This window comes from Hylobates moloch, unplaced genomic scaffold, assembly GCF_009828535.3.
Source record: "Hylobates moloch isolate HMO894 unplaced genomic scaffold, HMol_V3 SCAFFOLD_2, whole genome shotgun sequence".
Taxonomy (NCBI): Eukaryota; Metazoa; Chordata; class Mammalia; order Primates; family Hylobatidae; genus Hylobates; species Hylobates moloch.
In genome coordinates, this window is record NW_026652277.1 from 15354809 (window position 1) to 15368586 (window position 13778).

The 13778-nt window shown below is 38.8% G+C and overlaps 1 protein-coding gene across 1 annotated transcript in view; it reads right to left on the minus strand.

Annotated features, from left to right (window-relative positions):
* The window catches only part of ITGA8 (integrin subunit alpha 8), a 204543-nt gene that overhangs the window by 137803 nt on the left and 52962 nt on the right, over positions 1–13778 (minus strand). The window contains exons 7-11 of the mRNA XM_032163020.2: positions 13639–13764; positions 12634–12678; positions 7528–7571; positions 5650–5706; positions 2011–2063 (exon numbers count right to left, since the gene is read on the minus strand). Of these exons, the coding sequence (XP_032018911.1) occupies positions 2011–2063; positions 5650–5706; positions 7528–7571; positions 12634–12678; positions 13639–13764 (325 nt within the window). The remainder of the gene's footprint in view (positions 1–2010; positions 2064–5649; positions 5707–7527; positions 7572–12633; positions 12679–13638; positions 13765–13778) is intronic.

The following is a 13778-nucleotide window of genomic DNA, read 5'->3' on the forward strand; positions in this document are numbered from 1 at the left end:
CAGTTTTAGATTGTTTAGATTCAAAGCAAATTTGAGCAGAAAGTACAGAGTTCTCCCATTACCCTCTCCCTAACCTGCAACCTCCCACACCATCACATCAGAGGGGCACATTCATTCCAATCAATAAGCCTACATTCATATGTCATTATCAACCAAAGGCCATGGTTTACATTGAATTCACTCGGTATCAAATCTTCTATGGGTTTTAATAAATATATAAGGACACATATCCACTATTATTGTATCATACAGAGTCATTTCACTGCCCTAAAAATCCTGTTCTTCATCTGTTCATAACTCCCTCCATCAGAACCCCTGGGAAACACTGCCTTGTTCCTGATGCCATAGTGTTGCCTCTTCCAGAATGTCATAGAGTTGGAATCATATAGAATGTAGATCTTTCAGACTGGCATCTTTCACTTAGCAATATGCAATTAAAGTTCCTTTGTGTGTTTTCTTTTTATTTTCTTCTTCTTTTTGTTTGAGACAGAGTCTCGCTCTATTGCCCAGGCTGGAGTGCAATGGTGTCATGTCGGCTCACTGCAACCTCTGCCTCCCGGGTTTAAGGGATTATCCTACCTCAGCCTCTCAAGTAGCTGGGATTACAGGCACCTGCCACCATTACAAGCGCACCCACCCACAGCCAGCTACTTTTGTATTTTTAGTAGAGACGAGGTTTCACCACATTGGCCAGGCTGGCGTCGACCTCCTGACCTCAGGTGATCCACCTGCCTCGGCCTCCCAAAGGGCTGGGATTACAGGCGTGAGCCACCGCACCCAGCCCCTCTGTGTGTTTTCATGGCCTGATAGCTCATTTTTTTTTTAGCACTGAATAAAACTGAATTATCAGGATGTACCAGAGTTTGTTTATGTATTCATCTGCTTGGTTGCTTTCGGCCCTTTTGTTTTCGTTGTCTCCATAGTACTTATAACCATCTAACATACTCTTTACTCATTTAATTTTTGTCTGTAGCACCAAACTTCCTAACCCTACTATAATCTTCATGAAGTTATGGATTTCTCTGCACCTAGAACAGTGCCTGTTAGATGCTTGAGAAGTTTATGTTCAATGAAAGAAAAATAGAAAGATATTTCCCAACAGGTACAAAAGGTATGAAATTTATCTCCAGTCAAATGCCATGACACAATTAATATAAAGTCCATTGATTGTATGAAGCTATATGAAGGTCACAGAAAATACCTAGCATAAGTATAGCTAAAGTGCTTAGCCCATTGCCTAGAACAAAGTAAGTATTCTTCAGATATTTGCTTTCTGTGAAAATGTGAGATCCCTGAGAGACCCCATCTGTCTTACTCACCTGTGTATTCTGGGCACCAAGAACAAAGCCTGGAACATGGTGGGTGATCCAATAATATTTTTGGGTGGATAATCGATACATCTCAATCCAATGGTTTTTAATTTAATAATTCATTAATTTACCTGTCAGGTCCTTTTAGTGAATCAAAGGGGTATTTAATCATAATTTATTTTTGAAGTAATGACTTAAACACAACCAAAATTCACCGTGCTGTTTGGTCCATGTTCAACTGTAATTTACTACTGTAATCTGAAAAATAACAATTTCATCTTCTCCATGGCTGTTCTAGTACAGTACATTTTTAAAGCAATTAAAAAATCCATTTATGTGCAAATGTTTTATGAATATATCACATGCTAGGTGAAAATTCTAGGAGTGAAGAGAGATAGATGAATGTTCTCAATGGGTATGAATTTTGAATGACTGAAGACTTTATAAAATTAAAAATAAAACGAAATAAAATAGTCGTCTTCTCGAAGCAGCAAATGTGGAAAATCTCCGTAAGGACAAAATCGGATGACAGAGAATTATTTAATAGATGCATCTTCTTGTCCTGAACCAAAAAAGTTGAGAACAAGAAAGCCTCTATCTTGTTGAGGCAGTAAGGAAGGATGTATTTTGTGAAGGGAAAATATAATATCTTTATGGATGAATGTAATGTATTGTATATGAGAGAGGTCTATAAACTTACCCATCACTGTTAACATCTGATACGACAATGGTATATCCAAAATAAGATGCCATCTGCAAAGGAAAATCAGGAGATGACATTTTGTATCCAAAATGTCATGTCTCTATCATTCCTGAAAGATTCATCTCATTGTGGTACATTTTTGCATTGAAACTCACAGATTCTTGGAAGTGGCCAGGGTCCTTTTGCCTCATTTAGTCTAACCCCCGACCCAGTGAATAACTTTCCCCATAATAATCCTGACATCTGCTTGGACATCCTCTGGGGATGTTCAACAATCAGCCCACTTAATTTGTGGACACAGCTATCGGAATGTTCACTGCTAAATCTGGCTCTTCCATAACTTCTAGCACTTAATCCCACCAAGTTCAGCAATCTCGAATCTCACAGAAGGAATCTAATTCCAATTCCATATGAATGCTGTATGAAAATATTTTCAGGCTGGGTGCGGTGGCTCATGTCTATAATCCCAGCATTCTGGGAGGCCCAGGCAGGAGGGTCACTTGAGTCCAGGGGTTCAAGACCAACCCTGGCAATATGGTGAGACCATATCTCTACAAAAAATGAAACAGAATTAGCAGGGCATGGTGGCACGTGTAGCCCCAGCAAACTGGGGAGCTGAGATGGGAGGATCACCTGAGCCTGGGGAGGTCAAGGCTGCAGTGATCTGAGATTACACAACTGCACTCCAGCCTGGGTGACGGAGAGAGACCCTCTCTCGAAAGAAAATATTTTCACTTGGCTCACCATCCAACCTCTCTATGTTAGAGATATGATACGTGGTACCAAAACACAGATGACACTTGTGAGTGCACTGATGACAAGAGAAGAGTTAGGTAAGATTTACGCTTCCTGCTTCAGAGGAAGCATAAAAAGTTTTCATGTCAGGGGAACCCACATCTCAGTATCAATTTGTATTGTGCTCATCGTCAACAAAAGCTCCTAAATCTTTTCCATGAGTGTACGTAGTGTACCACAGTCTCCCCACATTTTTTTTTTTAATTTTTTTTTTTTGAGATGGAGTCTTGCTCTGTTGCCCAGGCTGGAGTACAGTGGCATGATCTTGGCTCACTGCAACCTCCACCTCCTGGATTCAGGCAATTCTCCTGCCTCAGCCTCCTGAGTAACTGGGATTACAGGTGCCTGCCACCATGCCCAGCTAATGTTTCTATTTTTAGTAGCGACGAGGTTTCACCATGTTGTCCAGGCTGGTCTTGAACTCCTGACCTCAGGTGATCCACCCACTCGGCCTCCCAAAGTGCTGGGATTACAGGTGTGAACCACCACACCTGGCCTCTCCCCATTTTATCTCTGCAGTTTTTCTTTTTAAACCTATGTTTTTGGATTTATAATCTTTTCAGGATTATGCTTTCATCAGATTTGACCCATAGTTTCAGCTTGCCAATTTGCTTCCATAGTGTGCCATGCGATGTTTGAGGTGACGCAGCTTCCATCATGTCCTCGTTTAATGAACATGCAATCCCTTAGAAAGCATACGCCCCAGGAGGCAGAGACTTTGGTCTGTTTTGTTTGCTGTTCTATGTGAACTTCCTGAGCAGTGTCTGGACCAAAGTAGGTGCCAGGTGCCAAATGCTCTTTGCAGAGAAAATGAATACATGAGTTAACAAGTGGCGTGTAACAACTGAACTCTCACACCTCTTTTCTCTGTTCCAAACATAGATAGTGAAATTCTTAGTCTTGGTGTGGTGGTGTGTGGCCTTTACTCAGAGGAATTTCATCATTTATGAAATTTCATCGTTTATCACCTTCTGAGGTTCAGGATTACAGAACTAGGTGGTATTGAGGAGAAGAAGGTATAGAAAGACTAAATTTAGCAATGTTTAAAAAGTTTCTAATGATAAAAAGTAAACAGATCTGGGCAAAGGAGAAGCATTGCTAGATTCTCATTCACTTATGAATTACCACCACTTAGGAATAGTTGTTTGAAACAGTTTAATATCTATTCAACTTCTTGTTCATCTCAGTCTGATTTCTCCAAACCTTCCAAAAGAATATCAGGAGATATAAAGTGCTTTGTTGAAAATTTCAGAGTAATAGACTAAAGCCCCAAATTATAGCAAAAAGATGTCAAAATCATTTTGTGTTTATTTTAAAATCTGCTGGTTTCTTTTTCTTTTCTTTCATTTTTTATTTTTTATTATTATTTTTTTTAACAGGGACAGTGGTCTCACTGTGTCGCCCAGGCTGGTGGTGAGCTCCTGGCCTCAAGCGATCCTCCTGCCTTGGCCTTCCAAACTGCTGGGATTACAGGTGTGAGCCACATTTCTTTAAATACTGAGTTGGTGCTTCCGTCTAAGGGAAGCCAGTTGTGAATTGAATTTGTTTCTCCAGGCAATCGATTTTTCTCTCCTCTTCAAATTAAATTAACATGGTTAATTTTAAATGTATTACTTCCACAGCTTTGTTCATATTTAGTTTAAAACTAAGTGTATAGTTCTGTTTGTAAATAGTCACATATAAGTTACAAGCACAAGGAATTCTTTTATTTTAAATTTGTCCTGCATTCAAACATGGAGGCCTGAATCTATATCTTACCGAAATAGAGATGCAATAGTTTATGATCATCATAAGCACACATATTCGCATGCATCTCAAATTATAGAAGATTTAATGGCACATGGGAATTTAGTGGCTTTTGTTTGATCAAAAGGCAGGAGACAGGAAATGGGATGGAAAGGAATTAGCATTTCTTGAGGAGTTGTTATGTGCCAGGGAATCTTCTAAGTAATCTACAATCCTTGATTTATTTGATTCTTAAAGGGAGCTTGGAAGATCAACATTTTATTCTTATTTTGCCAAGTGGCTCAAAGAGGTCAGATAATTTTCCTGTGGTCTCACACAGTTCATGAGCGGTGCAGTGGGAACTGGAAGTCTAATCTGTCAGCTGCAGAAGTCCAGGCCCTTTTTACAGTGACGTTCTTCCCATATCTTACGTCAAAACCTTCAGGCCTTTATAGACTATTGAAAGATTCATGTTAATACAAAACCACTTCCCATTGTTCTTAGAAAAAAATTTCTAATCCCAAACACCACCCACCTCCCCCACCAGTCTCCCATGAGTAGCCCCTGTCCCCTCCATCCTCAGCTCCTACATCTCTCTTGCTTACAGAGACTGTGGCCTTCACTCTGCTCTTCACACATGTCTGGCTGGTTCTTGTTTGAAAGGCTTCATGTTAGCCTTCCCTTGCCTGGAAGGTTCTGGATAAGATGGCATAGTTGGCTCTGTCTTGTCATTCACATCTCAGCCCAGACATTGGCACCTCAGAGGCCTCCTGATCACCCCATCCAAGGGCTTCCTTGCCACCTCCCTCCCGTCTTATATCACTCAGCTTTATTTTCTTTAAATCATGGTTCACAATCTGAAATTATCATGGACATTTATTTGCTTGTTAATAAACTGTCCCTTCCTCTTCCTGCCCTGCTGCCTCACTGCTGCCTGAGAGCTGGGTGGGATCTGTCTGTCTGATGCATGATTGCATCCCCAGTGCCTAGGACAGTTTCCAGTACATAGTAGCTGCTCATTAAATATTTGTTGAATGGATGAATAACTGATATGAATATTATAGTCTACTGGTAACCCAGAGTGATTTTATTTATTTGGTATTAAAATGTCTCTACCTGTTCGCCAGTGAAATTCTGAATAAACGTCATATCCGTAGAGTTAATGATTGAAACCTGAAATCATAGAAATTAAACAGGTTACACCATTTGTCATAGAATTCGGGCCCTTTTTAAAAACTACAACTTGAATCATTTAAAATTTTTGGTAAAGTCTGATAAATGGTTAGCTAAATGTAAAACAAAAATGAAAGCCCACAGAATGATCTTATTTAAAAAAAAAAGCCAATTAAAGTTTTTGTTTATGGTTAAATCTGGGATGCTTTCAGATAAAACGCATGCTTATTAATCTGAGCTGGAGAAATAAAAGTTGAATTCAAGAATATTGAGAGCAATTAACTTGATGATTAGTTGATTTAATCAGGATTTTTGTCTAAATCCATTTCTGTTCTTACGCTATGATAAATTGATCATTATGGTTGTTTGCAAGAAATATTAGATTTTAAAATGCTATCCACATGGCAAAAATATTCCTTTTAATTCTACTTAGCCAACCTTTCTAGATACTTTTGTAGAAGGTGAACTTTATTTAAAATGTTTTTCTTTCAGAAGATCTATTTATTTGCTTTTCCTAATTTCATAATAATGGGTTTGAATAGTATCACCCCAAAATTTCATATCTACCCAGAACATCAGAATAAGACTTTATTTGGAAATAGGGTCTTTGCAAATGAAATTAGTTAAGGATCTCAGGATGAAATCATCCTGGTAGGCTCTAAATCCGATGACTGATGTCCTTATAAAAAGAGGAGAAGACAGAGGTAGACACAGAGGGCAGAAGGCCACATGAGGACGGAGGCAGAGACTAGTGGGATGTTGCCACAAGTCAAGGAATGCCAGGGACCATCAGAGGCTGGAAGGGGGCACGGAGAACCCTCCTATCACAGATGCTCTGGTGAGAATATCATCCTGCCCACAATTTGATGTCAGACTTCTGGCCTCCAGAACTGTGAGTGAATAAATTTATGTTGTTTGAAGCCAGCCAGTTTGTGATTCTATGTTATAGCAGTTGTGGAAACAAATAATAAATTTACAATTAGTTAAATTTACAATAAAATTAAATAATGCGATTAATTAAAATAACTGAAATAACAATTGCTTTTATTTCTACTGTATGAGGCATATTAAGATGTTGATCCTAACCATGGCATCCTCCACAATTATTCCCGGGTTATACCCACAGGTAGGAACAGCCTTGTGGGTATGTGACTTGTGCAGTCACACGGGACCCTGTGCTTAGATGGGTCTCACCCTTGGTTTAATGGTCTGCTGCTGGTGTCCTGAAATTTTTAATAATTTTTGAACAAGGGGCCTGTTTTTTTCTTTTTGCACTAGGTCTCATCAGTTACGTAGCTGGTCCTGCACATGGATCAGAACAAATCTAATCTGACCTGTTTTCCTTCCTTTTTCGTAAGCAAGCAGCATGAATCAGGAGGAAGAACTCCTTCATAAAGGAAGTTTTAAAAGACTTAAAAGTTGCATAAAATGAAACATTTCTTTGCGTATACAGATGGTCCTTCAATTATGATGGTTCAACTGACAGTGGTTCGAAAGTGATACACGTTCTGTAATAATCATACTTTGAATTTTGAGTTTTAATCTTTTCCCAGACTAGCAATATGCGATATGATACTCTTACTTGAGATACAAACACTTTATTTTACAATAGGCTTTTGCCCAAGTGTGGGCTAATGTAAGTGTTCTGAGCATGTTTAAGATAGGTTAGGTAAGCTATGATGTTCGGTGGATTAGGTGTATTAAATGTGTTTTCAACTTACAGTATTTTCAGTTTGTGATGGGTTTATTCGGATGTAATTCCATCAAGAAGCATCTGTACAAGAGAATACCCTATTCCTATAATGCACTCTAAGTACTCACATATCCAAAATTCTGTGCTCCTCTTGGAACTCCAGCAACCAATTCTGGGGATGAAAATAGTCATTTAGAAGGGGAATTACACACACACACACACACACACACACACACGCACCATATAATAAAAGTGGCAAAGACAGTGCTTGTAAAATGAGTGGCTATCATATAGAGCGGGGGTCTCCAATCATCAGGCCATCAACCAGTACCTGTCTGTGGCCTGTTGGGAGCCCGGCCACACACACAGTAGGAGGTGAGCCTCAGGCGAGCCAGAACGAAGCTTCATCTGTATTTGCAGCCACTGCCCATTGCTCGCATTACAGCCTGAGCCCTGCCTCCTGTCAGATCAGCGGTGGCACTACATTCTCACAAGAGCGCGAACCCTATTGTGAACTGTGCACGCAAGGGATCTAGGCTGCACGCTCCTTTTGAGAATCTAACTAATGCCTGATGATCTAAGGTGAAACAGTTTCATCCCCAAACCATCCCTCACCCCCATATCTGTGAAACCGGTCCCTGGTACCAAAAAGGTTGTGGATTGCTGATGTGTAGAGGGTTGGAAGTTTGAAGCCAGGGCTTTGCGTTTACTGTTCCATTAGCTTTTGTTTCTTCTCCAGATAATAGAAAACAGAAAAACAAAAGTCATACTTTGTCATACTTTATGTCTTCATTATGAGTCTCTCTGCACTTCAGTCTCTAGTTCATGAATCTGGCTTCTTGGGTCTGCGTGTGATTTATAAATTAGACCTCTTACTCTGATTCTTCCAGCTTTTACTATAGTGACATTTTTTGTACGAGTATAAAAATTACAGTTCTGGTTCCGTCTCAGAGTCAAGGGAGGGAATGGGATCAGGTGCAAAGCAGAGAGGGGAGCCTTGGACAGGAACGTGGATGATTCATCTACAGCAGTAGGAGAGCAGGGGAAGCATGCTCTTGAATCATAAAACAGGGTTCAGAAAAACTAAGCAATCTGGATAGACTGCCAGGAAAGTTGATGGGACTGGTAGTATCCTGTCCGGTTTTCAATAATCTTTATTTGATATGAATTAAGTTCTCCTGACACTAAAAACAAACCACAATCAGATATAATAGGGGTGACTGATTTCAGGGTCAGGCCTGTGGGTGAGGACAGATTCTAGAGGATTGGGCCATTTGAGAAACATGGCAACCACGACTCCTCCCATCCCACAAACATCGGGAATTTTGTTTTTAAATTATCAGTCATCCCACCCAGTAACTGTGAAGTCTGCAATCTCATATGACCACAACTCTAAGGAGTTATTAAATGTAATATTGAGTAAAGATGCTCCTAATTTTTTAATAAAAGATCAGGACAGCTTAATTGCTTGGGGTCCAAGGCACGTTTGAACTGTCAATCAACTACAAAAAATATTCAGTTGGAAGAAAAAATAGGAGACTTTTCCTTTTCAATAACTCAAGGTGAAATCTTCAGAAGGTCCTTTTTTTTTTTTTTTAAACATGGTCTTACTCTGCCGCCCAGCCTGGAGTGTAGTGGCATGATCATCATGGCTCACTGCAGCCTCAGCCTTAGCCTCCTGGGCTCAAGCCATCCTCCTACCTCAGCTTCCTGAATAGCTGGGACCACAGGTGCATGCCACCCTGCCTGGCTAGTTTTTGTATATTTTGTAGAGACAGGGTCTCACTATGTTGCCCAGGCTGGTCTCAAACTCCTGGGTTCAAGCCATCCACCTGCTTTGGCCTCCTAGAGTGCTGGGATTACAGGCCTGAGACACTGTACATGGCCACAAGGTTTTTAATAATCAATATAATCAGGAAAAATTTAGATCCTTAACCTGGGAACACATGACTTGAGTAGCATCCTGACTAGTGAGAAGCAAAAATATTTCTTTCATTTGCAGCTTAGAAAGGTTCTATCACCGTTGAAATCATAGTTGGTGAGTAGTACAAGTCGAAAATTGACAGCAAAGTCAACATTCTTTCCAACACATCAAATTACATTCCTGGAATTGGTTAGCGACAGATTGCTTTCTTAGGTTTTAGCTCATTACGCCTCATTCTAAAGTGACAACAAAGGCTCTTAACCTTTTTTGAGTCATGAACATGTATGAAAATTGGAAGAAAGCTATGGATCCTCTTGCCAGAAAAATTACACACAATCAAATCTTGCATGTAATTTTTAGGGGTTCCGATCCAGTGAAGCCCATCCATGTCCCACCTAGCAGTGTGAGGATCCATATTAAGAACCCATCATCTAGAGGACATTGAAGTGCTCACTGTTTTTTTAAAATAGAATTCTCATTCCCTTTTGTCTAATTAAGTAAATCATGAACATGCACAGTCCTGGATTCGGAGTGGTCTGGTGAGCTGATTGCGATGTTCCTCGATAGTGCTTTTATTTTAGATATCTTCAAAACACTTAAAACAATCCATTTTCAGATATTTTATTTTAGATATTTTATTTTAAATAGTTTAGATATCCTCAAAACACTTTTCATTTTATTTGAGATATTTTAGATATTCTCAAAACACAAAATATCCTTTTATTTTAGATATCCTCAAAACACTTAAAACCCAATCCATTTTTCAGATATTTCTGAGATCTGATGGAAAATCACTACTGTTTTCTACCATCTTTCCCTACAATGTACTCTTGTGCATCATTATTTATCTTCTTGGGTCAAAACTGAATGCTATTTGTGAGAGCTTTCCAACAAGACTCTTTTTTTTTTTTTTTTTTTTGATGAGATCTCAATCTGTCACCCAAGGCTGGAGTGCAGTGGTGCAATCATGACTTACTTCAACCTTGACCTCACAGGGTCAAGCGATCCTCCTGCCTCAGCCTTCCAGCCTCCTAAACTGGGACTACAGGTGCATGCCACCATGCCCAGCTAATTTTTGTAGTTTTGAGAGGAGGTCTCACTATGTTGCCCAGGCTGGTATAGAACTCCTGAGCTCAAGCAATTCTCCGATCTTGGCCTCCCAAAGTGCTGGAATTACAGGCGTGTGAGCTACCACACCCAGTCCAACAATACCCCTAATGCCACATTGAAAAAATAATAATTTGGCATGTTTTACGGTTTCCTTTGTGAAATTTTCAGTGATTTTTAGATTTGATCTTTTTTCAAGGCACTAGTTACTCAATACTATCTTTGATGGTTCCTAATTCAATGGTTCTTATTACAGCCAACAGCATTTTTTAGATATCAGGCCTTGCACTGTTTTATGGATACGCAGAGTTAACTCACTGAATTCTCACAAGAATCATATGATGTAGACAATACCATTAGCATCATCATCCTTATTTTAGGATTGAAAAACGTTGGAGGCACTAAGATGCTATGTAACTTGTCCAAGGTCACAGAGATAGTAAGTAGTGAGATCAGGGTTTAAACCCAAGAGATCTGGCTCCAGAGTCCAGGCTCTTAAGCGTTACAATATGCTGCCTTTTAATACCTTGAAGAAGACATAATGAGATGACAAGTCCTTTATGAATTAGTTTGTACCTAAAAGAAAAATGTTCTTTCAAAGGAAAAAATAAAAACCTGATTATCTTCAACATGAACTGCAAAGCTTTGTTTATGATTTTCTCCTTTGTATACCTTGACACGAAACTATGAAACGATCTGTGATGATTCCTAGAGGTGACCATATTTCATTTACTCTTAATTATTTGTGAATTAAACCACTTGCATTAATGAAATGCAGTCAGTGTTCATATGAAACAAGATGGAAAATGGTAAATACTGATTGATGATTGACTCATTCAATAAATATTACGCGTTGAGTGAAAGCTCCCATTTATTGCCTTGTATCTAAGTATTTCTCATGCATTAGCTCATGCAATCTTCAGAACATTATTTTGAGTTAGTTAATATTAGTGTCATTTAAAGATGAGCAAATAAGAACCAGAGAGGTTGTCATAGCCTAAGGAATAGAGAGTCTATGAAGTCAGAACGTGAACTTATGTGGATCTTGACTCCAAAGATTCAAATTATTTCTGTCAGGCTGTTCCCCATATGAATCTATTATGAGCAACACATGGTCTAGTCTTTGTAAAGGAGATAAATAAGAACAATACATAACAATACATAGATCTTGCCTTCAAGGAGGTAGACATGAAGAGAAAAGTGATATATGTGATACCATCCTTTCTTACTCTTATCCAATCAAATCTACATAGGCAGCCAGTGTGATTTGTTCTCTTTTTTTCTTTTAGATTACAAGCATAATTGGATTATATTTACTCCTCAGCTGAAACCTTTCATGTCTTCTCCCCTGCATGTTGAATAGATCCCAGAATCGTTTCCATGACCCGTAAAACTGGACATGATCTGAGCCCAGTCTTTTCTCGAAGCCAATCTCATTTCACTATCAAAGTCTGGCAGTCAAGCTGAGGTCCTTGAACACCCGAATTTTCTACACACCTTAGAATATAGAAGTTGGCCCCTGCCCCTTTGTCTGTCTGTCCCCCCGCCCTCATCATCCCAGGCTCTATTCAAATGTTTTCTTAACACCACAGCTTTCCTTACTCTATGTTTAGAATTTTATCCTAGCACTTACGGTAATTTAAGTAGGTATCCTGTGTTCATTATTTCATGTCCATCAGCCCCAGTAGACAACAGCCACAGCAAAGTAGAGAAGACAGGACAAAAGGGATATATACGAGATAGGGATTCGTTTGTTCTGTTATTTGGGGTTTGGGTATGTTCAAAGAGGAGAAAGGAAGTAAGATTGTGGTGTTGGATTGGAGTTGGTTGGGGAGAGTAATTTTGGGCATGTCCAATATGAGAGGTACTAGAAATGAAGGGATCTTAATTTCACAAATTTGATCTGTCACTAACAGTATGGCATTTAATCATCTATATTTTTCATTCATAACATGGGACTATGGCACTAATATTTTATTGCTTAACTAGATTTTATAAAGTTGATGTTCATTCTTATGAAATTCTTTGAGACTTAAAATGCTGTACCAAAGTATTTTTTCTATAAAATATTATAGGCACTCTGGGTTCCATTAATATCCCTTTTGTATAGCAAATAAAATCACATTGATAGAAAAAAATTGTTTTGCCATTTTACCATTTCCCTATGCTTTATAAGTGATTTAAACTCAACAATGTCTCTCACCTTGTTGAGAATCCCCAGTAAACTCCCCAGCAGCAACTGAGTATCCTGTTTTAAAGAAAAAGAAATAAACTAATCACACTTAATGACTTAACCAAATGAGTTATATCTAGAAAAAGGTGAAAGGGCTACCATGGTACTACTTTATTTAGAAATCTCTACAAATATTATAAAAGTTAAAGATTCTATAAAGGGAAAAATTAATCACACTGAAAGGAACACTTATATACTAAATCCTGTGTGCATAATAGATTATCTACTACTTAAGTAGGAGCATAGCCAAAAAAAGGAGATATTCTGAGGTCAATTTTAAAAGCATGGATACTTCATAATCTCCCTTGAGCGTAAATGGTAGCTGTTGCATTTTAAGAGCTGCTGATTGAAAATAATGAGACAGAATACTCTGAAAGATTTCCTCTGGGCTCAGGTTTTGGTATTTCTGGTCACCAGCAAGACCTACTTCCTAATACCTCTCATGATGGTTTTCCACAATTTAGTTTAGCTCTAAAGTGAGGTGCTGGCTACGTTGACAAAACACAGCTACATTTCTTTTTCAAATTCATCAAGCAATCAAAAGACCACTAGGATCCCAAAGATGGGAAACAGTAGTGGTGAAATGACATTGTGTGGTTTGTACATAATACAATTTGAGAATATTCCAGCAACTCAAACTTCTCATGTGCATCTCTGTTAACTACAGAAGCCTGCTATCATGCTGTCCCTGTCACATTGGTAGCAGCCCTGCTAATACATAGTATCTACTACTGTTGAAATAGTTCATGTGCAAAAAACTGCTATGGAGCCAACAAAATAGTTGCTCAAATTATATATTACACATCATGGCTGGAAAAATAGCAGTATTAAAAAGAAAAATCGAGTCCACTCTAATAAGAGAACATTTGTATAAGATGCCAAATAACATCGGATAAGTCAGGGATAAAACTTGCATCTACATTTACTATGCTTGTCTTTTGAAAAACCACAAATGTTTTGGGCAATGGGTCTTACCAAGGTAACTGTCATCATAGGAAGCTGGAGCCACTTCCGTCTGCTTTTCTCCTGCCAGTTTCCTGAGGATATCCTTGAATGAGTAATTTGCAATGATATCTGCAACACTGGCAGTGATCACTTGCCCTGTGTTTAAATAA